This window comes from Odocoileus virginianus, chromosome 19 (genome assembly GCF_023699985.2).
Source record: "Odocoileus virginianus isolate 20LAN1187 ecotype Illinois chromosome 19, Ovbor_1.2, whole genome shotgun sequence".
Lineage (NCBI taxonomy): Eukaryota > Metazoa > Chordata > Mammalia > Artiodactyla > Cervidae > Odocoileus > Odocoileus virginianus.
The window spans coordinates 33,491,530-33,513,553 of NC_069692.1; the positions used below are offsets into that span (position 1 = coordinate 33,491,530).

Below are 22,024 nucleotides of genomic sequence, written 5' to 3' on the forward strand. Positions count from 1 at the left end.
CTTTATATTTGAAGCTTTTTTATTTTTTAATCGAAATGAGACAGGGATAAATATTTGATGACCATTAGTAGGAACTCACAAGGGTTTTCTTAAAAAGCCTTTGTTGCAGTTGTTAGCTTTTTTAAAATAAGGATATAAATATTGGTAGATGAATTTTTTTTTTTTTTTGAAAGGGCTTGAGAGCGCAAAATATTTTATTTAACAATTTGCATTTAGGAAAAATAGCAGCTCCCGCCTTGGGTAGATGAATTTTTAAAACTTCATTTTGTTATAATTATAGATTCATAGGAAGTTACCAAAAGATGTAAGGAGGTCCTGCAGATATGGTTTTTTTTTTTTTTCAAAATGAAAACAACTTTACCATTTGTTTTTCTGATTACATTTGGATGACATGGCCCTTATAAGAATTTTAACAGTTTCAACAAAGTGTCAGTGGAAAATGAAAATCGATGATATCCTACTAGCTGGAGATTATCATCACAAATACTTCTGAGCATCTTTTCATACTTCTTTTTAGACATATATACATAAAGACATACATACATAAAGGGCTCCCCTAGCGGCTCAGATGGTAAAGAATCTGCCTGTAATGAGGGAGACCTGGGTTTGATCTCTGGATCAGGAACAGCCCCCAGAGAAGGGAATGGCTACCCACTCCAGCTCTGGCTGGAGAATCCCATGGACAGAAGAGCCTGGTGGGCTACAGTCCATGGGGTCACAAAAGAGTTAGACATGACTGAGTGACTTTCACATAAAGGTACCTGCATCATTTGCCATAACTGATTGTATAAGAAGCATGTATTTCACACAGTCATTCTTTTTAAATCTGAGAAAGAAAAGAGAAGGAAATGGCTCTTTTCAAAACTCTGCTCTGGTTCTTAGCTCTAACTTCTGATGTTCTATTTATTTGCTGTTTTTGTTTGTACACCACCCTCCTGCCTATACCACCCCCACCATCTTTTTTTTTTAACTTTAGGGTGCATCTTCAAAAGAGAAGGACATTCTTCTACAAAACTGTAGTGTGTAGTTATAAAGGGAAGTACTCAGATTTTTCCTTCCTGTGTAGGGGAAACCAGTCTCTCCCTACTGTGTGTTTCTCCCCATGAGTCTCCTTTGCGACTCACATGAAGCACTTCATTTCTGACTCTTCTGGTCAAACATGAGGCCCACAGCAGTCAGTCCTCTCTGACACCAGCTGGACGTTATTCAGTCACTCAGTCGTGTCCAACTCTTTGCAACTTTGCGACCCCATGGACTGTAACACGCGAGGCTTCCCTGTCCATCCCCATCTCCTGAAGCTTGCTCAAACTCATGTCCATTGAGTTGGTGTTGTCATCCAACCATCTCATCCTCTGTCGTCCCTGCCTTCAGCTGGACAACCTACACTTTAGTTCAATCCTGATGCTACCCAGAGGCAGCATCAGATTCCCTGGGTTAAGTCCCACAAGACTGCCCCCTGCTTTAGATGCTAGTCACAATCCCAGATTGTCACCTGTGCTTCTGACCAACCAACTGTAGATCAGAGGTTCTGATGACCCCTCCTTAGGTTTGATAACTAGTCTAGAGCAGCTCACAGGACTCAGGGAAACACTTATGTTTACCAGCTTACTGAAGGATTTGGTGAAGGACACAGATGAACAACTAAATGAAGAGGGATGTGTGAGAGGGTCCTGAGTAGGAACGTCTGTTCTTGTGGATTTGGGAGTATCACCCTCCCATTGTGGATGTGTTCACTGGCCTGGAGGCTCTTCAAGTCCCATACTTTGGGGATTTTTGTGGAGGCTTCCTCAAGTAGTGTGCACATGTGTGCTAAGTCATTTCACTCATGTCTGACTCTGTGACCCTGTGGCCTGTATGACCCTATGACCCTGTGGCCTGTAGCCCACCAGGCTCCTCTGTCCATGGGATTCTCCAGGCAAGAATACTGGAATGGGTTGCCATGCCCTCCTCCAGGGGACCTTCCCGACCCAGGATTGAACCTGCATCTCTTAATATCTCCTGCATTGGCAGGTGGGTTCTTTAGGGAAGCCCTCCTCCATTATTTGTGACTGGTTAATAACTCCATATCCAAGCCCTGTCTGCTCTCTGGAAGATGGGGGAGGAGGTTGAAAATGCTAAGCTTCTAATTGTGACTTGGTCTTTCTGGTGACCAGTTTATCCAGGAACCCACTCAGAGTCACCTCCTCAGAACAAAAGGTTTTCCTCCTGCTCTGATCACTTAGGAATTTATAAGGATTTTAGGAGCTCTGTGCTGTGAACCAAAGGCAGAGACTCATGCATATATTTCTTATTCACAATAATGGATGCATGAATTTTTTTTCTCAACATTATATAATCCACAAAAGGCGCTCAAATTAGCTCAAATTTACCCAGTGGGGGACCTTTCAAGATGGTTCCAGAGGTGCTGTGAATGTAATGGATATAAATTTAACTGAAAAGTTGGGGGCTCTGTGGCCAGTGTAGCATGTCAAAGTTCCAAGATTGGGATTTCTCTGAAGGCTGCAAGTTCTCCATTTTGAAATGGGGATGGTGATGTTAATACTTCTGATAAAGGCACTCTGCCGAACACATTGTGCGCATTTTCTCATTTAATTTTAGCCACTGCTGTTCTCCCAATGGGCTTCCCAGGTGGCACTAGTGGTAAAGAACCCACCTACCAATGCAGGAGACATAAGAGACGTGGGTTCAATTCCTGGGTTGGGAAGATTCCCTGGAGGAGGGCATGGCAACCCACTCCAGTATTCTTGCCTGGAGAGTCCCATGGACGGAGGAGCCTGGTGAGCTACAGTCCAAAGGGTCGCAAAGAGTCAGACACTACTGAAGTGACAGCGTGGCACAGCATATTATCCTAATTATATATAGATGAATCCAGGGGGATTAAGGGAGACCAGGGAGGTCCAAGGTCACACAGTGACTAAATGAGCGCGCCATATTTTTTAACCCAAAGCCTATGGCTTTCACTGATGTGCTAATAATGTAGCCTAAGTATAGATGCATTAATCTCTTCTAGGACAGACTTGCAGGGGAAAACATCAGCTTGGCAAAGATAAAGAGGATTTACCTCTTCATCATTCTTCTCAAAATTACTTTCAGAAACTTGTTGGTGGGCCAGTCAGACTCCAATTGCCTAAATAAAAATAGACCAGGAGTTCTTTAATATGTTTAAGGAAGTTAAGGAAAATTAAGTATTATTTAAAAATTATATAGATTTATTTTTAAATGAATATGACATTCAGAAAAATTGAAATTCATGAAAAAAGACTACCCGCATCTCACACTTAGTTTTGCTGGTTACTTTGGACACTTTTGTGTTTCTCTTTAAAAATATTTTTTGAATTCATCTAGTCTTTAGATATTTTCATAGTATCTCTAAAATGTTGTCTCCTGCTTCCTGGAGTAGGAAGTGGCAACCCGATCCAGTATTCTTGCCTGGAAAATTCCATGGACAGAGAAGCCTAGTGGGCTGCAGTCCATGTGGTTGCAAAGAGTCAGACACATACTTAGCGCATGAACATGTGCACACACGCCCCCACCCCCCCAAGAAAGCATATGTACAAGTCTTCACATGGACATATGCTTTCTTTTCTCTTAGGTAAACACCTAGGAGTGAAATGGTTGGATTGAGTGCCAGGTGTGTACTTAGCCTTTGAGAAATTATCAAATGGTTTCAAAGTGTTTGTGCCATTTTACATTCCCATCAGCAATGTCTGAGAGTTCAGTTTCCTCCACAGGAACCAACATTTGGCTACTAGTCCATAGTATCTGAACTATTGACTTGTATGAAGTACGAGGAGAAGTTTGTAATAATCTGATTAATTTAAGCTGTGTAGACCACCCAAAACTGGATTCAGATTTAAAAATCAACTTTGAGGTTCACACAGTCCAAATTTACTGAGAAAAGCATTTGAGTAAATGCGATCATTATTACAGAATCCACTCCATCAGTGTGGTTAAGATCTTTTTATACAGGGATCAGAAGATGTTACCCTGTCATTCTCAATGCTTATAAAGTCTGTGACCCCACCCCCACCTCCCACCAACCCCGTTTTGGGATCAGAATCTCCCCTGAGACACCATAAACTTCTGGTGTGGGTATGAATCAAAGGGAGCTTGTCAAATGTACAGATTTCTGGCCACCTTCCTCTGGATTCTGACTCAGTGATCCGGGTGTGGGCCTAGGAATCTGCATTTTCATAGGCACTGGAATTGAGTCTGTTGGGCACACTTTGTTATATCCTGCTGTTGTAATTTCTGGGACCACTTGTTTGCAATATGGTGGCATTATTGTAAGCATTTTCAAGTGTAAGGTACTGTTCCAAGTGAGGTTTCTGATCAGCAGCCCAATCAGTATATGCCTCCTTATGGTTTATTTTCACTTTCTGTGTTTTTGGATTGTTCATACATTATAATTAGACTGACTCTGACCAGGATGAAGATCATTTCAGCTCTCATCTTCCTTTCTGCTCTTTAAAAAAAGAAAAAAACAACAACCCCCAAACCCAGTAAGCCAGAACGGTGAGGGCTTCCCTGGCGGCTCAGATGGTAAAGAATCTGCCTGCAATGTGGGAGACCTGGGTTCGATCCCCGGGTTGGGAAGATCCCCTGGAGAAGGGCATGGCAACCCACTTCAGTATTCTGGCCTGGAGAATCACCATGGACAGAGGAGCCGGCAGGCTACAGTCTGTAGGGTCGCAGAGTTGGACACAACTGAACGACTAAGCACACACAAGCCAGAACCCATGATAAAATGTATGGGAGTAAAGTAATATTTTCATGTGAGATAAACCTTTTTTTCCCCCAGATTAACTGTTTATCCCCTTAAGAGTTTTTAATGCCGATTTCATTCACTTGAGTAGTGCAGTCACTATCAAATACACTGTTGGAATGTTTGTTTCTGTTAACCATACAGTGAAGTTTAAATAAAACTTTGCTTTTCTCTTTACAATTTACTCTGCTTAGAATTATTTTGGTGGAAAACTCTCTGCTCAAGGGAAAATGCCTTGGATTGAATATAATCATGAAAAAGTTTCCGGGACAGAATTCATAATTGACTTTCTGGAAGAGAAACTTGGAGTGAATTTAAACAAAAATCTTGGTCCTCATGAACGAGCCATCTCCAGGGCAGTGACTAAGATGGTGGAGGAGCATTTCTACTGGTGAGTCCCCCCGGGTGCCTGGGCGGGTGTCCAGGGCGTGCCCCCGTCCTGTGAAGCAAGCCAAGTTGTTTCACATTTCAGCTCCCCCTCCCCCACCGCCGCACCTTTTCCAAAGTGTTCTACATTCTGACTGACTTAGGGGTCAAAACTATGACTGTTAAGTCCCTAGGTATCTAGAGCAGAATTGACATTTTCTGTTGAGGCCCAGCTAGTACATATGTTAGGCTTTTTGAACTACATTTGTCTGTGGCCACTACTTAATTCTGCGGTTTTAGCGCAAAAGCGGCCATAGATGATACACACATGAATAAGCATCACTGTGTTTAAATAAAACAACAAAAGCACTGACATTTGATTTTCATTTAATATAAAATACTGTTCTTTTGATTCCCCCCCCCCAGCCATTTATAAATATGAAAACTTCTTAGCCCTTGTGCGATAGTTCCTTACCCACAATCTAGGTCACTGAAAGGAGGGAGATAGACTGGGCTTTTTACAAATACAAACTGCTGAATTAATGTTGCATCAGATACTCAGAGGAGGGAACAGGAGACTAAGGCAGATAGAAGTCTCTGGTGAAATAAATTATGCAAGCTTTGCAGAGTATTGTCGGTTTTCCCTGTATGACAAGAGTTTCTCCATGATCCGGAAGTAAAGCTTACTACTGTTTTCTGAGTACCTTTGCCTTGATTGGCTGACTTCGAGCTTGTACTTTGCCCTGATTGGCTGACTCCTGGCTTGTACTTTGCCCTGATTGGCTGACTCCTAGCTTGTACTTTGCCCTGATTGGCTGACTTCCAGCCCATATCCCCTGGGTTTGAAGGATTGCACACACTGTGTGGGTTAGGTGCCCTGTTTTGCAGATGGTATGCTGCTGTGACATTGTGTGAGTTAGGCAGACTTGGTTCTTCTTGCTTTACAATCTCATTGAAATGTGGGGTGGTTTTTTTTTTTTTTTCCATTTATCTTCTGGAGTTTTAGCCCTTGTGTATACTCCAATAGGTAAAAAATATTTTTTCCCTCATTTCTGCACTTTATCTTGTTCCAAAGATTTAATAAAGAATTGCTGAGTCCACTCTTTCTGGGCATCAATTGTTACTCCTAGGTCACTGCTCACTGAGTAGCTTTCACCTCTTCCACTGAGAGATACATTCAATGTGGGGTTGATTGTAGGAAGTTCTTTGCCATCACATTCCTATTTCATCCATTCAGCTCTTTCTAAATGGAAACCTTGTCTCTTGAATTTTGTACATTCTTCTTTTTTGCTTATTCTTTTTCCACTTTCAGTTCTTGCCCACTTTATTCTAGGACTGACCTGGAGCATCACTTTCTTCTCTGTCTCACTGTAGAGTTGAAGGGGGTGGGAGGAAGGAGGGAGTCAGGCAGAGTGGCGGCAGGGGTGCAGATCAGTGTGGGAATGATCACAGACTCCGTGTGGCCTGTTCTTTACAATACTCGTGGAGAACTGCTGGCCCTTCCCTCTCAAAGAGTGCAGGTGTTGCAGTGTGGACCGAAATGCGTGAGTGCAGGTGACACGCTTAGCCTCAGGGAAAAGCCCTTGGGGGACAGAGTCATCTCACTTGCTCGCTGGGGGTTACAGGTCCCGCTCTGCAGTGATCAGGAAAATGAAGAACCAGCCTAGGGCCATCCAGGCTCTCTGAGCCTTCCCTTGCTGAGCCGCCCCCCACCCCCCACCCCCAAGTGCTCCTTCATTTGATGGATGGGCCCATTAATAGGGACAGCTAGCACTTTTTCAGCTGCCTGAAAAGCTGAAAGCCTTACAGTTAAGTTGGTATGTTTGCGACACTCTTTGATTTCTGCGTGTGCTAAGTGTGCGTGCGTAAAATTTATATTCAGCTTAGAAAGACTTTGATCCAGCAAGACTTCCAAGTACCACCTGTCACTGCTTCTTGCTCTGGGTATTAGTGACGTGTTATATATGTTTACTCCCTGATAGAAGTTCATCTTCTGTTCTTCCCTTCTCTTCTTTTCCTCCTGATGTGATGAAGGGGCAGGGTGTGGTGGGGAGGGCTGGGAGGGAGCCTTGGGAGGTGGTACTCCAGTGGGTGAGGATCTGAATTTTACAGATCACACACCCCCAAGTGCTTGGGAAGTTGCAAAGGTCATATGTAGATTCTTCTCTTCTTAATTAAAAAATAGTAATTTTTCATTAGGACTTTAAAATTTTTTTATTTTTTGAGTGTGCTCGTTGCTGGGTGGGTTTTTCTCTAGTTGTTAGTGGGGCTACTCTTGGTTGCGGTGTGTGGGCCTCTCGTGGCGGCTCCTCTTGTGGCGCACGGGCTCTAGGTTGCAAGGGCTTCAGTAGTTGCAGTTCCCAGGCTCCAGAGCATAGGCTCGATAGTTGGGGCACGAGGGCTTAGTTGCTCTGTGGCATGTGGGATCTTCCCGGATCAAGAATCAAACCCGTGTCTCCTGCACCTGCAGGTGAACTCTTTACCACTGAGCCACCAGGAAGTCTCTTAATTAGTACTTTTAAATTAAAATACAAACAGCTTACTTTTGGGGGTTAGTTACTGTTTCTCATTTGTGTCTCCTCAAGCATTAATTTGAGAAATGAATAGTGAAGGTGGGAGGTGAAGTCTTGATGGAGATACAAATATCCAGTGACCTTTCCAAAAAAAAAAAAAATTCTAGTTCCTCCAATTTCTTTTAGCCTTCAGTAGCAGAAGGAAAAACAAACTTTCTCTGTTTAAGTTTCCAACTTTTAGCTAACTTCTTGCTTTGGGGAGATCCTGAACAGCCTTTCTTGAGAGCTCTAAATCCCAACACCCACCCCCTCTACCCAGCTCAATCCATGGTAAGAAAATGCATGCCTGTGGAAACCGAGGGCCAGCATAGGGAACTGACCACAGTATGTAGGAAAATATTACAAGTATGAGCTTTCCGTGAGAGCTTGTTGAATTTTCACCATCGATGAGCTCTAAGGTTGTGTTTATACTTACAGAAGTGTAACAGGGAGAATTAATTATTTGACTCAATTGATTCAGTTATCTGGAGTTTTCAGAAAGGTCTGTCTTGCTCTGAAACTTTAAAAATACTCTACTTCAGATACGATTTTCTGAAAACAAAGACTCCTGTCATTATATAATGAAAACTTGATCTAACATCATATAATTCTGAAGCTCTGAATTAGGCCTTTACAAAAAGCACACTCAGCTATAAAGTGGTTTTTTCTTGCACTTGAAACCCATACAATTATATCCCACTTGCATTATAAATGCTATTATTGAAGATGAAGGAGACAAGTTTTTTATCCCCTTTATTTCACTGGATGCTGAAGTTAAGTGCAGGGAAGCCAGAATAAAGCAGAGTCTGAGAGACTTGGGGTCAGATTACTGGAATGAAATTGTTTCGATGACAGATGCTCTAACGGCTTCTAGATGACATACTGTCCCCTTGTGGACACTACTGAGTGTCGTGTGTGTGTGTGTGTGTGTGTGTGCGTGTGTGTGAGCAGCTCAGCTGTGTCCAACTCTTTGCGACCCCGTGGACGGTAGCCCACCAGGCTCCTCTGTTCATGGAATTCTCCAGGCAAGAGTACTGGAGTGGGTTGCCATTTCCTTCTCCAGGGGATCTTCCCAGCCCAGGCAATGACCCTGGGTCTCCCATGTTGCGGGCAGATTCTTTACCTTCTGAATCACCAGGAGTGTCTTAAGCTCTTCTAATCTCAATGGTGTCGGGTACCATTGTCAAACTCCCTATAGTCATAACAGTTTCACCCATAAAAATAGATGTTAGAAAAAAGGATTCAAATCACTTCTAGGTTGGCTATAATTAATTTTTTTTCCTGTGGACTATTTTTAAAAGTCTTTATTGAATTTTTTGCAATATTTTTTCTGTTTTATGCTGTTTTTTTATTCCACCCCCACCCCCCACCAGAGGCATGTGGCATCTTAGTTCCCTGACCAGTGATCAAACCTGCATCCCCTGAATTGGAAGGTCAAAATTTTATTTATTTATTTATTTATTTATTTTATTATTTTTTTTTAAGGGATTCAGGTTTTATTTTTGAGTTAAGATTTTTCAGAATAAAAGGACAAAGTGTTAAGCACTCAAAAGCGAATTTCTTAGACAAAGCAATATCACTAAAAGTGCAGGGAAACATCCCTAGGCTGTCTCAAGACTTGAATGTCCCTTGTCCCGAATGTGAAAGTCATACCTAGCTATTTTGCTTTCCTTTCAGTGGGAGGCTCAAGGGGGTGAGATGAGGGGAACCATCAACAGGAAGATAGTGCAGGAAAATGAAGTCAGTTTTGCAGGATTATATTTGTTTCCATCTAGAGACACACTTCCTGTTTAAATGCTACAGCCATTTCAGAACATGAAATTCATCCCCCTAAAAATAATTTTCAAATAAACACAGACTGTGCAGCCCACAGAAGCTACTACAGGTTACATTGGTTTTTTGCCCCAACTCCTATACTAAATAAGGCCTAGTTACTGAGGAGTAGCAATGGCCATTTATCCCACTAGTCTATGGGCAAATGTCCCATCTGAAAAAAATCTCCCTCCTCCCTCCTCCCCACTACCCCTGGGGATGCAGCCAGGAAGCCTTGGTTAGCAACTGTTCTCAGGTCAGAAGGTCAAATTTTAATCACTGGACCACCAAGGAAGTCCCATTTTTAAAAATTTTGAGTTTGACTTTTGGTGAGTGGGAGAGATGGGATGCTTTAATAGAAGGACTTACCCGAGATTTTCTCTAAAAGCCAGGGGACTCTGTCTCCTTGATTACAACTCGATTGAAGTGGTCCCCTCTCCTTTCTGTTTTGTATCCCTCCCCCCAGTTTTAGATGCAGTGAGGGCCCCGTTCAAAGAGGCATTTCTAATACTGTGAAAGGTGGTGAAATTACGAAGCACACCATGTGCTCCTGCACCCTACAGCATCTGGAGTACAAGTGAAAGGTGACAAGGAGGCAGTGATGTGACCAGGAAAAGGGCGTTCTCATGGTTGGAAAGGCCACATGCTGAGATCCATTCAGCAAACAGTAGGTTTGCAGTTTCTCCCATATGTGCTCATAGTCATTTCGGCCACAGCCCAGGCTTCATGGGAGGTTACAATGAGAGATATCTTTATTAAAGCATCAGAGATCTACTTTTCTTTCCTTCCCAGCTACTTTAAAAATGTTTCAGCAGGGTTTACTCTTCAGTGCTAAGATCATCAATAGTGGGGAAAAAAACAAACCTCTTTGACCTCATTTTGTAGGAGAGACCAGATATGTCAGTTGTGATATATTAAAAAAAAAAAAAAAATGAGTATCAACTTCCTGACAGAGGCTTTCAGAATGAGAAATTATTTTAATTGCCCAGCCTGGTCCAGTTTCCACATTGGCCCTCCCCATCCTCTCTGGTTTATAATTCACAGTCCCCTGGGTAGTGGCCTCTTCCCAGCAGAGAGTGAAGAGGCAGATCCCAGAAGGAGAACGGGGGCAGCCCTTTCTTCCTCATTTTCCACAGGCGTCTCTCTTTCCATTTTCCTACGTAAATATTGTAGCTTTTAGAAACACTCCACTGCAGCAGCTGGCTCAGAACGTTTCATTCAGTCAATAATTCATCCCTTCAGCAGAGTTCCGGGATGAATGACCCCCAGGGGCTGGATGGCAGGGCAGGCGAGGTGCCTGTCCTCCGCTGGCCCACAGGGGACGGTGCCATCCAGCCTGCAGCGCCAGGCAGCGCTGGGGGAGAGTCTAGAGAGCATCTGCTGTGAGTGACGCAGGCTTCCGGAGGAGATGATGTCAAGCGGAATCTAGGGCCGGTCACAGTGGTGGGGGAAGGGATCGGCTGAGAGGGGAAGATGAGGCTGTCAGGCAGAGGGGGCAGCAGTCTGCAAAAGTTTAGAGGCCAGAAGGAGGTAGTCAGGCAGGCATGTTTAATTCTGTGGGGAGGCAGTGCCATCTTTGGGGTCAGGCTGTGGTGGGGGCAGTGGGATGGGGGAGGATGAGGTGCCAGGTGAAGCAGCTATGGGGAGCGAATGCATGACTCTGAGAAGCAGTGTGATACCGTGGAATTTGTGTTTTAGGAAGCTTTTTGTGGCTGACTAGGGGGAATGGATTTCTAGAAGTCCTGTGAGGTGGCCACCATCCTCAGGGTTGGGCAGTGATGCAGCCGGAATGATAGTGTCAGTCGAATTGGTGACAAAGCCGTGGGGTGACTGGTTGTCAGGAGGGAGGGGTGGGGAGCGGTGAAGAGGACTTTCCGGGATTCCTTCCGGTTTAGGTGCAGAGTAGCAGATTTTCGAGGAAGAAAGAGGATGAATCCAACTTTGAAAATGTGGGTTTGAGTGCCTGAGGCTCCCTCAGTGTGTCTGCGGATCTCGGGACAGAGGTCTCGTGGGCTGTGATATGGAGTTGGGAGTCTTCACTTTGAAATCATGAATGTGAAACATAGATCACCCCATAAGTGAGGTGTAAGAAGGTAGAAGGGATAAAGATAAAAACCTTGGCAACATGTAAGAGATGAGAGGAAAAGTGGTAGAGATGTAAGCCAAGGGAGAATTCTAAGAAAGAGGCTGATAGTATTGGATGCTGCAAAGAGTTCAAGAAAGATAAAGATGAAAAGAAAATGTATTTGAACTTTGCAACAGGAAGGGCTTGTTGACTTGGACGAGAGTGGTTCTGGTGGAGTGGTGGGTGTGGCAGTCCCTTTCACCTGGAGATGTTCAGGAAGCTTTCATGTGGGCGGGTGTGGACTTGGGGTTGTCAGGATATGGCAGCATGTGTGAGGGATGTCTTTGATCTGTAGAAATTGACTTAGGGACCCTTGAAGGGCGCATTTTCATTGACATTGCAGTTTATACCCACTTCACAGGACTTGGCCATGGAAGAGCCTGTGTGGCTCTTATTTGCTTCTCTTCCCTGATACTGGTCTACAGTTTGGGGCCAGGGAGAGAGAGGAAGGAAAACGAGAGCAGGGTGGGGAAGAGAAAGAGAGAGCCAGTGTCAGGTTACTTTCAGCTGCCACATTCTGAATCAACCCAGTGTCTCTCCTGTGCCCTGCGTCTGACCTGCTGGTGCAGGTGGAGAACCTTCCACCACAGCCTGGGGCTGGGCATGGCGTGTGTTTCTCTGCCCTGCTCAGCTGTGTGGCCCAGACAACAGCTGCTTCTTCTGTCCCTACGGCTCCGCTAACTCATCGGTCTTCTCAGGTTCTCTTCCCGCTGCGGCCGCCTCATCCTCGGCGCATGTCCTCATCTGCTCTCAGAGGAGACCGAGTTCATGGGAAACTGGAACCTCCTTGCAGCCCCTCACTTCTCCGTTTCACAGAGATTGGTGTCCCTCCTTCTCTCCGTGCGGGCCCTTCCCGCCTGGCCCTCTGGTCTTCTCACTTGCCTTGGAACTAGGCTTCCCTCGAACCACTCCTTATCCTAGAAACTTTCTTAGGCAACCTCAGCTCCTCTTGCCTCTTTGAAACGGCCACCACCCTGCCCCTGCCCGTAGAACCTAAACCTTCGGGATCCTCCCCTGCAGGTTTTATGGAGCTTTCAAATGCAACAGGGTAACTCGTCTTGCATCACCTGAGTCTGTCCAGTTTGTGTGTGCCGGGACTGGTTACCATCCACTCCAACCCTCAGCCTGGGAGATGGCGTCCTCCAAAATGTCTCTACTTCCACTCCTTTCTTCACCTTGCCACGCATCTGATTATGTGTCTCGTCTGCTTAAAACCTTTTGGGGGTTCAATGTGGCTTTCAAAATAAGTCTTAGTCCCTTAGTAGCAGGCGCATCTTGACCCAGTCCTTGCCCATCCTTCTGGCTTCAACGCTTCCAGGCTCCCCCGGCATCCCAGGCCCCAGCTGCCCATCCGGAAGTTCTTGCCGTTCATGGAGCAGCTGGGACTCCTCCGCACACGCCTCCGCCTCTGCTGCCTGGTGAACGGCTGCTCATTCTTCTAGATCGGTTGTGCTTGTGATCAAACCCACGTGATTTGTCTACAAAGAATGAATTCTCTTTCACACCAATCTATCTGTTTAGAGCCACCCCACTCCTCATTTTTACACTTTAGATGCTTCCTGGATGCAGTTATTACCTGGTCATGCTTAACTTAGGGTAATTTAGTTTTATTTTCAGATCACTGACTTCCAGAATAATCAAGGATGGAACTGGCCTTTTTACTATGAATTTAGGTTTAGTATAGTTATTACTAGAATCAAAGTGCTGATTAGTGGAATGTGAAAAGTGGCACCCTGATTATTGCAGGTATAAAAGGAACAACTAGAAAGCATTTTATTTGCACGTTTATAAAAAAACATGCGAGAATAAATGAAATCTTTTATATCAGAAGTTTTATTGACTCTCTACATATTAATAAGTTACCATTGAAGTGTACTTTTTCCTCTTTTCAGTCAAAATTTCTTGCCTCCTCAACAGTTTATTTTGAGATCTTTACCAAAAGAGGTGCACAAATCTTTCTAACAAGATTTGTAAGCACCTTTTAAAAAGCTAATAAAAAAGAGTTATTGTTGTAGCATAGAGTATGTTGATATTGGTTGTGAGACTTTTCAGTGAAAATCAGGAAGACTTTAAAAAATTAGAGAAATCTGTTTTTTCCCCCTTATTTTCATACTTTAAAGAATAGAACTGTATAAAATGATCAAAATATCAGGGTCTTATTTTCTGCTTTTGTTTCTTTTTCTTGAGATAGAAAGTAGCTACAATTAGCTGTCATCCCTTGTATCATCCCTTCTCTCTGTAAAAAGTATCTTCACTCCTCTGATGTTTTCCAAGTGACCGTTCCTGTATCAGCCAGCAGCGGGAGGTGACTCCAGTGCAGTTTTTACTGCTCACTGCGAGGAAGAGCTAAAATATCTTCCGTCTCTACGCCCACAGCTATGTTTTTCTTAGCCTCCAGTAGGAAAACCTTTTAATTTCTGTCTCCCAACACTATGAACCATAAAAACAGTCTGGCGATCACCCCAGGTTCAGAGAACAAAATCAGCAAAGGCCTGAGTGTTGCAGCCAGCACACCACACGAGCAGCTGTTAACCACTTAGCATCCACACGGGTCACACAGGAGCTTCTGGACTTTTTGCCACAACCATCACCCTGTCGGGAAGAATGAGCCAACCAAGTTCCTTTGGTATTTCTGTTCACTCTAGGGTCCTAGAGAACAAACTGAAGCTGCCTTTCTGGAGAAAGAATCATTTGTTACTATTTATAATTTATATAGTTCATAGTAAACATGGGCAGCTATAACTGTTCCGTGAAAGTGAAAGTGTTAGTTGCTCAGTTGTGTCTGACTTTTTTTGCAACCCCACGAACTGTAGCCCACCAGCCTCCTCTGTCCATGGAATTCTCCAGGAAAGAATACTGGAGTGGATAGCCATTCTCTTCTCCAGGGGATATTCCCAACCCAGAATCGAGCCTGGGTCTCCTGCATTGCAGGCAGATTCTTTACCATCTGAGCCACCACAGAGATTCTGTCAAAAAGGCAAAAAAATTTCTTTTTGGAAAAAAAAATCCTATATCAGGAAATATAAAATGTATACACAAGGTGTATAAGACAAAAAACATGCAGCTTAATTAATCAACATAGAAAAGAATGAAATAATGCCATTTGCAAGAACATGGATGGACCTAGAGATTATCATACTAAGTAAAGTAAGCCAGACAAAGACAAGTATCATATGATATCGCTTATGTGTGAAATCTAAAATAATGATACAAATGAATTTATTTACAAGGCAGAAATGGACTCACAGACATAGAAAACAAACTTATGATGACCATAGGCGGGGAGGGGGACAAATTAGGAGTTTGGGATAAAAGTATATATACTACTATATGTAAAATAGATAATCAACAAGGACCTACTGTATAGCACAGGGAATTATATTCAATATCTTATAATTACCTATAATGGAAGAGAATGTAAAAAAGAATATAAATATGTGTGTATATATATGTGTGTGTCTGAATTACTTTGCCATACACCTAAAACTAGCACAATATTGTACATCAACTATAATTCAATAAAATTAAAAACACAGAGCAGAGGCTTGTGTAACCATCACTTTGATCAAAAAAGAATGGAACCAGCACCACAGTCACTGCCACCTCCTTCCCATTGCCACCCCCTCACCCACCCACATAGTTACTCACTGTCCTGCCTAAAACCCTTTTAAAGTGGGTTTCTGTTTGTTTTCTGTGGGGCTGCCTGAGAGAGAGCAGAAGCATGGCCTTGGGGGGCTGGGGGTCTCCGGGCAGGTTCAGAGGAGGCTTGGTGGATGGTAGCGTGGCAAGCTATCTGACCCTAGGTGCAGGCATGGACTTGAGTCTGTCATAGCATCTGCCCTGCAGACTGCTCTTTGTAAAAGCTGCAGTGATTCAGTCCTCTAGCCTGTGCTGAATTCCCAAACCCTCCCTGGAAGTTGAGTCTGTGGACCTGCTATGTTCTAACGCACAGTAGTAACTTCTTTCCACGCAATTCCAGGACCTTAGCTTATTGCCAGTGGGTGGACAATCTCAATGAGACCCGGAAGATGCTCTCTCTTAGTGGTGGCGGTCCCTTCAGTAACCTGCTGAGGTGGGTCGTGTGCCACATAACGAAAGGAATCGTGAAACGCGAGATGCATGGCCACGGCATTGGCCGCTTCTCCGAGGAGGAGATTTACATGCTGATGGAGAAGGACATGCGGTCTTTAGCAGGGCTTCTGGGTAACGTACCACACCTTCTATTCTGTATTTTCTATCCTTACTTTTTGCATGATTAGTAAAGCACTGCTAGTTTACTGCTTTAAAGCTTTATTTTGGTTGATTTCTTTGCTTCTACATGTAGGTTGCAGTCCCACCTTTTAACCAAGTCCCCTAATTTTCAGGAACATATGTCTCTTCTGAATCACTAGAGGGTGAGTGTTTCTAGTGTGGTGAAGCTCCCAGGTGAAGAGAACGTAGAACGTGGCATAGCATTACCAACTGGCTGTAAGTGATGATATTTCTGAATGTGTTGTGAGCCAAGGAGGAATTTGAGCAAGGAAGCTCTTCTATTTATAAATGGGTCAGGGTGAAAGGCTATTTATAGACACATCTGCTCAGAAGATTCGGCTGGGTACTGTTGACCTCCAGCTGAGAGAGATGCCAACCCAGCCTGAGTGAATGAGAGACATTTGACATTTTCTCACGTCTTTCATTTCCCTTTGTAATCTAGTTGTCTTCTTATTAGCGTGTTTGCGCTCTTCTGATTTTGTATTTACTGCACCTAGTGGGTTTAACTGGGCTTGGGAAGCCTCTCAAAGAGAAGCACCAAGGGGCCTCTCTCCATGGGTGTGTGACGATGCTCAGTCGAGTGACCCACCCTTGCTCACCTGGTTGGCTGGTGGCTGGGGGCTGATGTGACATTGTTCTGAGTGAAGCTTGAGCCTTAGCTCTGACAGTTCACAAGCGGATCTTTTGAATTCAGCTTCGATGTGTGAAATAATGGCTTCTCCTGGGGACAGCTCGTGTATACGGAACCAAGGTCATAGGACCTAGTCCTTCAGAGCTGCTGATTTTGTCCAGCGACTGTGGTTTTCCTTGGTCCTCTCTTGGTACCCTCATCTCTGTTCTGGAGCACATTAAGTACCTCACCTCCTCCAGGAAGTGGAGTTTCGGATTTGTTTTGTTCAAACCTACCTGGTACCCAGGAACTAGGGGCTGTTCTGTCACCCATGCAGAGTGACCCACTCTGACTAGCTCCTTCCTGCTCCTCGCCGCAGATGCTTACTGGACCTGGAGTCCTCCCTGGAACCTGCAGAGAGAGATCCCAACAGCACACCCAAGTCTTGGCCAGCTTTGTTGTGGGGGCAACAGCAAGGGGTGGGCGGGCTTGATGCGCTGGGTTCCTGCTCTAAACAGTCATTCCGAAGCCCCGCCTGGCTTGGAGGTTGATGCCGTCTGGACCCGCTGGGGCTTTGTCCCCGTGGGCCCAGGTGGGCCTGCCTGATGTAGGTATGAGTGGAATTTGCCTCCAGTTTGTCTCGTTTCTTTGGAAACTTAGTGCTGGACCCTGGGCCACACAGGAGCCAGTGCAGGGAGGACCATTTCTTCTCAGCAGTGACCCCATCTGCTCCTGGCTTCTTCCCCAGCTTTCACTGTAGGGAGCCCCAGAAAGCTAGGAGTTGAGCTTCCAAAGTGATGATAGTTCATCTCTAATGGTTTAACAGTGCTGGTTCCTTAACCAGAGTGGGGTGATCATCTCCCTTCTAGAGCATTTTTGGTTGGGGAACTTGGGATCAGGGTGATAGTCATAGCGAGGATAACACCAGTGTCTCTCCCATGTTTGATTTCTCCCCACTGCTGGTAAGATGGGAGGCAGTTGCGTCACTGATCGCTAGGCTGGATCCTTGGCAAGTGTCACAACGGCATTCTGAGTCCAGATGAGTTTCTAGGATGAGAAACTGAGTGGGTTATTTGAAAAACTAAAGTTTGCTAGAGTTCTATTCTGAATGGGGGTCCAGGGAGCAGTCTGGCTTTGAATTCTATCATAAGAGAAGCACATCTTCTGTGTCTGGGGAAGAAGAGGCTCTCTGGCTGAGCATCATAATTTTCTTACTAAATGAGGCAGAAAGCATCTACTTTTCCCCTCACCCAGGATATAGCTTACTTATAATATCCAGCTATTTTATGATGTTGCTCTTGGAGGCGGAGGGCAGCATGGACTATAGAGTCTCATCATTGAAGTCAGTTTCCTGGGCTTGGTGAGTTGAAGTCATACTCATCCTTAGGAGGCTGGCTTCCAACAAGGAGATGTGTTAAGACTCCAGGCTGAAGTGCACAAGTACTTGAGGAGAAAAGGTCTCTTTCTTTTTTAGGAGCTGCTATTGAAAGAGCCCTGCTTCCCTGCTGGCTCAATAGCAAAGAATGTGCCTGCCAATGCAGAAGATGCGAGTTTGATCCCTGGTTCAGAAAAATCCCCTGGAGAAGGAAATGGCTACCCACTCCAGTCATTTTTGCCTGGGAAATCCCATGGACAGAGGAGCCTGGCTGACTACAGTCCATGGCATTGTGAAAGAGTCAGACAGGACTTAGCGACTAAACAATAACAACAACAGTGGAAAGAGCCAAATAATAAAGTGGAATTTGTAAATGAAAGTGAGAAAAACAAGCTGGTTTCCAGCCAACTGCACTAGACTAAAGTGAAAGTGAAATGCACGTTTCCCTCCTGATCTGAGGCTTTATTGATTCATGAAAATGACTCGGGGAGTCTTTACCTTTCAGAGTCCTTATTGCTATTGGGTTGGCACATGTGAAAAAGTCAGATCTATTGGTTATTTTAATAAACATCAGTGTGTAGTCTTGGCTAGTTAATAAAGAGTAATGGGATGTAAAGTAGTTCTTTGTTTCAAAGGAAGCAAAATGAGTCACTTGTCACGTATATGCTTTGTGTCACTCTTATCAGCTTGTAGAGTTACAATGTGGTATAGTTTTTCAAAATGATTATATTTTGCTGTTGAACTAAAAAAAATAAAATCATTTAAAATTTGTTTATTTTTCAATTTGTAAATAACTTTGCTTTTCAAATATATAGATATTCAACTGATCACTTAGTTCTTAGAGAAATAATATATGAAAGTGCAAGTTGCTCAGTCATGTCTGACTCTTTGTGACCCCTTGGACTGTAGTCTGTGGAATTCTTCAGGCCAGAATACTAGAGTGGGTAGCCTTTCCCTTCTCCAGGGGATCTTCCCAACCCAGGGATCGAACCCAGGTCTCCCACATTGCAGGTGGATTCTTTACCAGTTGAGGCACAAGGGAAGCCCAAGAATACTGAAGTAGGTGGCCTATCCCTTCTCTGGCAGGTCTTCCCAACCCAGGAATCGAACCAGGGTCTCCTGCATTGCAGGCGAATTCTTTACCAACTGAGCTATCAGGGAAGCCCATAAATAATATACAGAAGATTAATAATATATAGGCTTTGTGACTAGTAATAGAAAAATCTCTAACTCATTTTTAACCTGAAATACCTTTGGGGTCTCATCTATCCAAACTGAAAAGGCTTGCTATGGAGCAGAAGTGGTGATGTGGTATATTAATTCTGTATCCTGCAACTTCACCAAATTTACTGATGAGCTCTCATAGTTTTCTGGTGGCATCTCTAGGATTTTCCACATATAGTATCATGTCATCTGCAAACAGTGACAGTTTTACTTCTTCCCTTCCAGTTTGGATTCCTTTTATTTCTTTTTCTTCTTTGATTGCTGTGGCCAGGAATTCCATACTCTGTTGAGTAAAAATGGTAAGAGTGGTCATCCTTGCCTTTTTCCTGATCTTAGGGGAAATGTTTTCAGCTTTTCACTGTTGTGTATGATGTTAGCAATGTGTTTGTCGCATATGGACTTTATTATAAGAGAACTGGTCTTAGAGTGTTGAGACTGCAGAGCAGGAAGCTGGGCTGGGTAAGAAATAGATTAGGGTGGGGATCTGGTATCTGCAGTGCAAGAACTTCCCTCTTTGGGGAGTGTGCCTTAGGTTGTTGCCAGACTGCAGCTTTATAGTCCTTGTCTTGTGGTTCTCAAGCGCCTGATTGCAATATGAAGCTTTTGGAAAGCAGGTGGACCAGAACTAAGGAAAGTTGAAGCAGTGGCTCCTCCTGTGTGGGCGTTGGCGGTGGATGAAGCTGGACCGAGTTTCTTCTCATGTGTCTGACTGCCCCTCAAGTTCAGGCTGGGGAAACAGTCTGCAGGATCGGGGTGTCGGTGGTAGGTCATACTGTTATGAAGGGGTCTTCAGGGAGCCATACATTTATCTGATCATAATGAAGCAGCACAGATGACTGAACTCTAGTGTTTCTTTGCTTTTGATTGGACCTTCATAGGCCCTGCATAGTGACGCAGCACTTAGGGGGAAAGCAAATGAATAATTGGCAAATAGAGTTGGTTTGGGAGACATAATCATATCGGGGATAGAATAATAAGAATGCAATTTCAGTTATGAGACTCAGCTGGGCACTCTTGGTGGGCAATAGATACCTGCTGGATGAATGAAGGAGAAAAATGAATGAATGTCTGGAGACGTTTAGCAGCCAGCCAATGAGGCACTCCAGGATTTGTGGATCTGAGCAAAATTTGAAATTTGTGAATGCTTTTAAGAGGCAGGATCAGAAATAAGCCTGGGCTGTCTAGGTGGAAACTGAAAAATCCTGTGAAAGAATGTTCTTTTTAGCCACGGCTGGAGACCTTAGGTGGGAGAGTGTACTTGGAATGATTAGAATGCAGACGGAAGGGTAATGCCTTTGACTCAGGACTGTATGAGTCTGACTGTGGGAGCATAGCAGCATTCAGCTCTTCGTAAGGGACTGTGGATGAGCTGGGGATATTTATTGATTGATTTATTTTTGACTGCGCTGGGTCTTCCTTGCTATGCATGGGCTTTCTCTAGTTGTGGCAAGTGGGAGCTACTCTTCATTGCAATGCACGGGCATCTCACAGTGGCTTCTCTTGTGGGCCACAGGCTCTTCCGTAATTGTGGTGCAGAAGCTTAGCTGCTCCTCCGTGTGGAACCTTCCTCCACTGGCAGGCCGATTCTCTACTGCTGAGCCCCCAGGGAAACCGAATCTGCCTGATTTCTGCATCTGCAGTTCAACCAAGCCTGGATCCTATGTACTATGTTCAGGATACGCGATTGGCTGAATCCGTGGATATGGAACCTGTGGATATGGAGAGTTGACTAAGGGACTTACTTGAGCATCTGCGGATTTTGGTATATGTGGGAATCCTGGAACTGATATCCTAAGGGACAACTGTAATTACTAGATAATTAAGCCTTTTGGGGTTTTTCCTAGAAAAACAATTATGAGAATTTTTATCTATAAAGAGGATTATAATGCTGAAACATTGATTATGATTATTAATAGTATGGATTTTTTTTGTCCAGAGTGCCTGGTTTTTGTTTGATATGGTAACAGGAAGCTTAAGCTACTAGGCACTCACCACTCTCTTTTTCTTCATCCTTATCTGCCCCGTTATGTTGTCAGCTTTCCCTTCTCTTAGGGCAGCTGAAAGTTTAACCATGACAGAACACGTATAAATTGGTTTATCCTTAGGTAACTACTTATGGATCGTTTGTAAGTAATTTGCATTTTTCTCCAGAAAGAATGATGCATTTCATCAGTTCTCTTTGATCACAGGCATACCCAGCGAAATTATTATTACTGCAGAGGGTGCCCTAAAGAGCTAAGCAGAGAGCTATAATGTCAGGAGACTGAAGATTGTGGTTTGCAGGAGAGCTCAGAACATTTAAAGGTTTTTTTTTTTTTCAAGGATGCAAACTTAAAGTGACAGCAAGGATAAAATCAACACTCAATTCATAATTTGCTTCTACATAAAAAGTTGAATTGAAATCTAAATTAAGTGCGAAGGTCAAAGAGAGCATTTCAAGATTTTTAAACAACTGAAGACTAACAGGAAAACTACCTGAACATTATTTTTGTATCAGTTATGCACTGGCTGCTATGCTAGGCTCTTGGAAAACAAAGATGAATAATAATGATATAATGGTGTCCACTTTCAGGAAGCTTATAGTATATTGGAGCTCATGTTTCTATGCTGACAATATCCTAGGATGTGAAAAATTTCCCCATGTGATCTTAGAATTCTGGATTGTAATCTTTCAGAAATGAGGAGGCTAGGAAAAATGTCAGAAAATGGAGATAGGAAATCATCCTTGTTTCCAAAAGGGGGAGAGAGGAAGTAGATTCTCATAACGAAATAAAACACTAGAATGAATTATTGAATAGATGGCTGGTTTTCTTGAAGGACTATTATTGGTTCATTGCGAATGTCATGTCAAAAAGTGATTGCAGTCGTCCCTCTGTATCCACTGGGAATTGGTTCCGGGACCTGCTGTTAATACCAGAATCGGCGGATGCTCAAGCCCCATTGT

General features: G+C 43.9%; 1 protein-coding gene across 5 annotated transcripts in view; it reads left to right on the forward strand.

Moving 5' to 3' along the window:
* The window catches only part of FAXC (failed axon connections homolog, metaxin like GST domain containing), a 68,756-nt gene that overhangs the window by 11,502 nt on the left and 35,230 nt on the right, over positions 1 to 22,024 (forward strand). For all 5 annotated transcript variants that reach the window (XM_020892354.2, XM_070450073.1, XM_070450071.1 and 2 more), the window contains 2 exons: positions 4,960 to 5,156; positions 15,600 to 15,823. In XM_020892354.2, the coding sequence (XP_020748013.2) occupies positions 4,960 to 5,156; positions 15,600 to 15,823 (421 nt within the window). The remainder of the gene's footprint in view (positions 1 to 4,959; positions 5,157 to 15,599; positions 15,824 to 22,024) is intronic.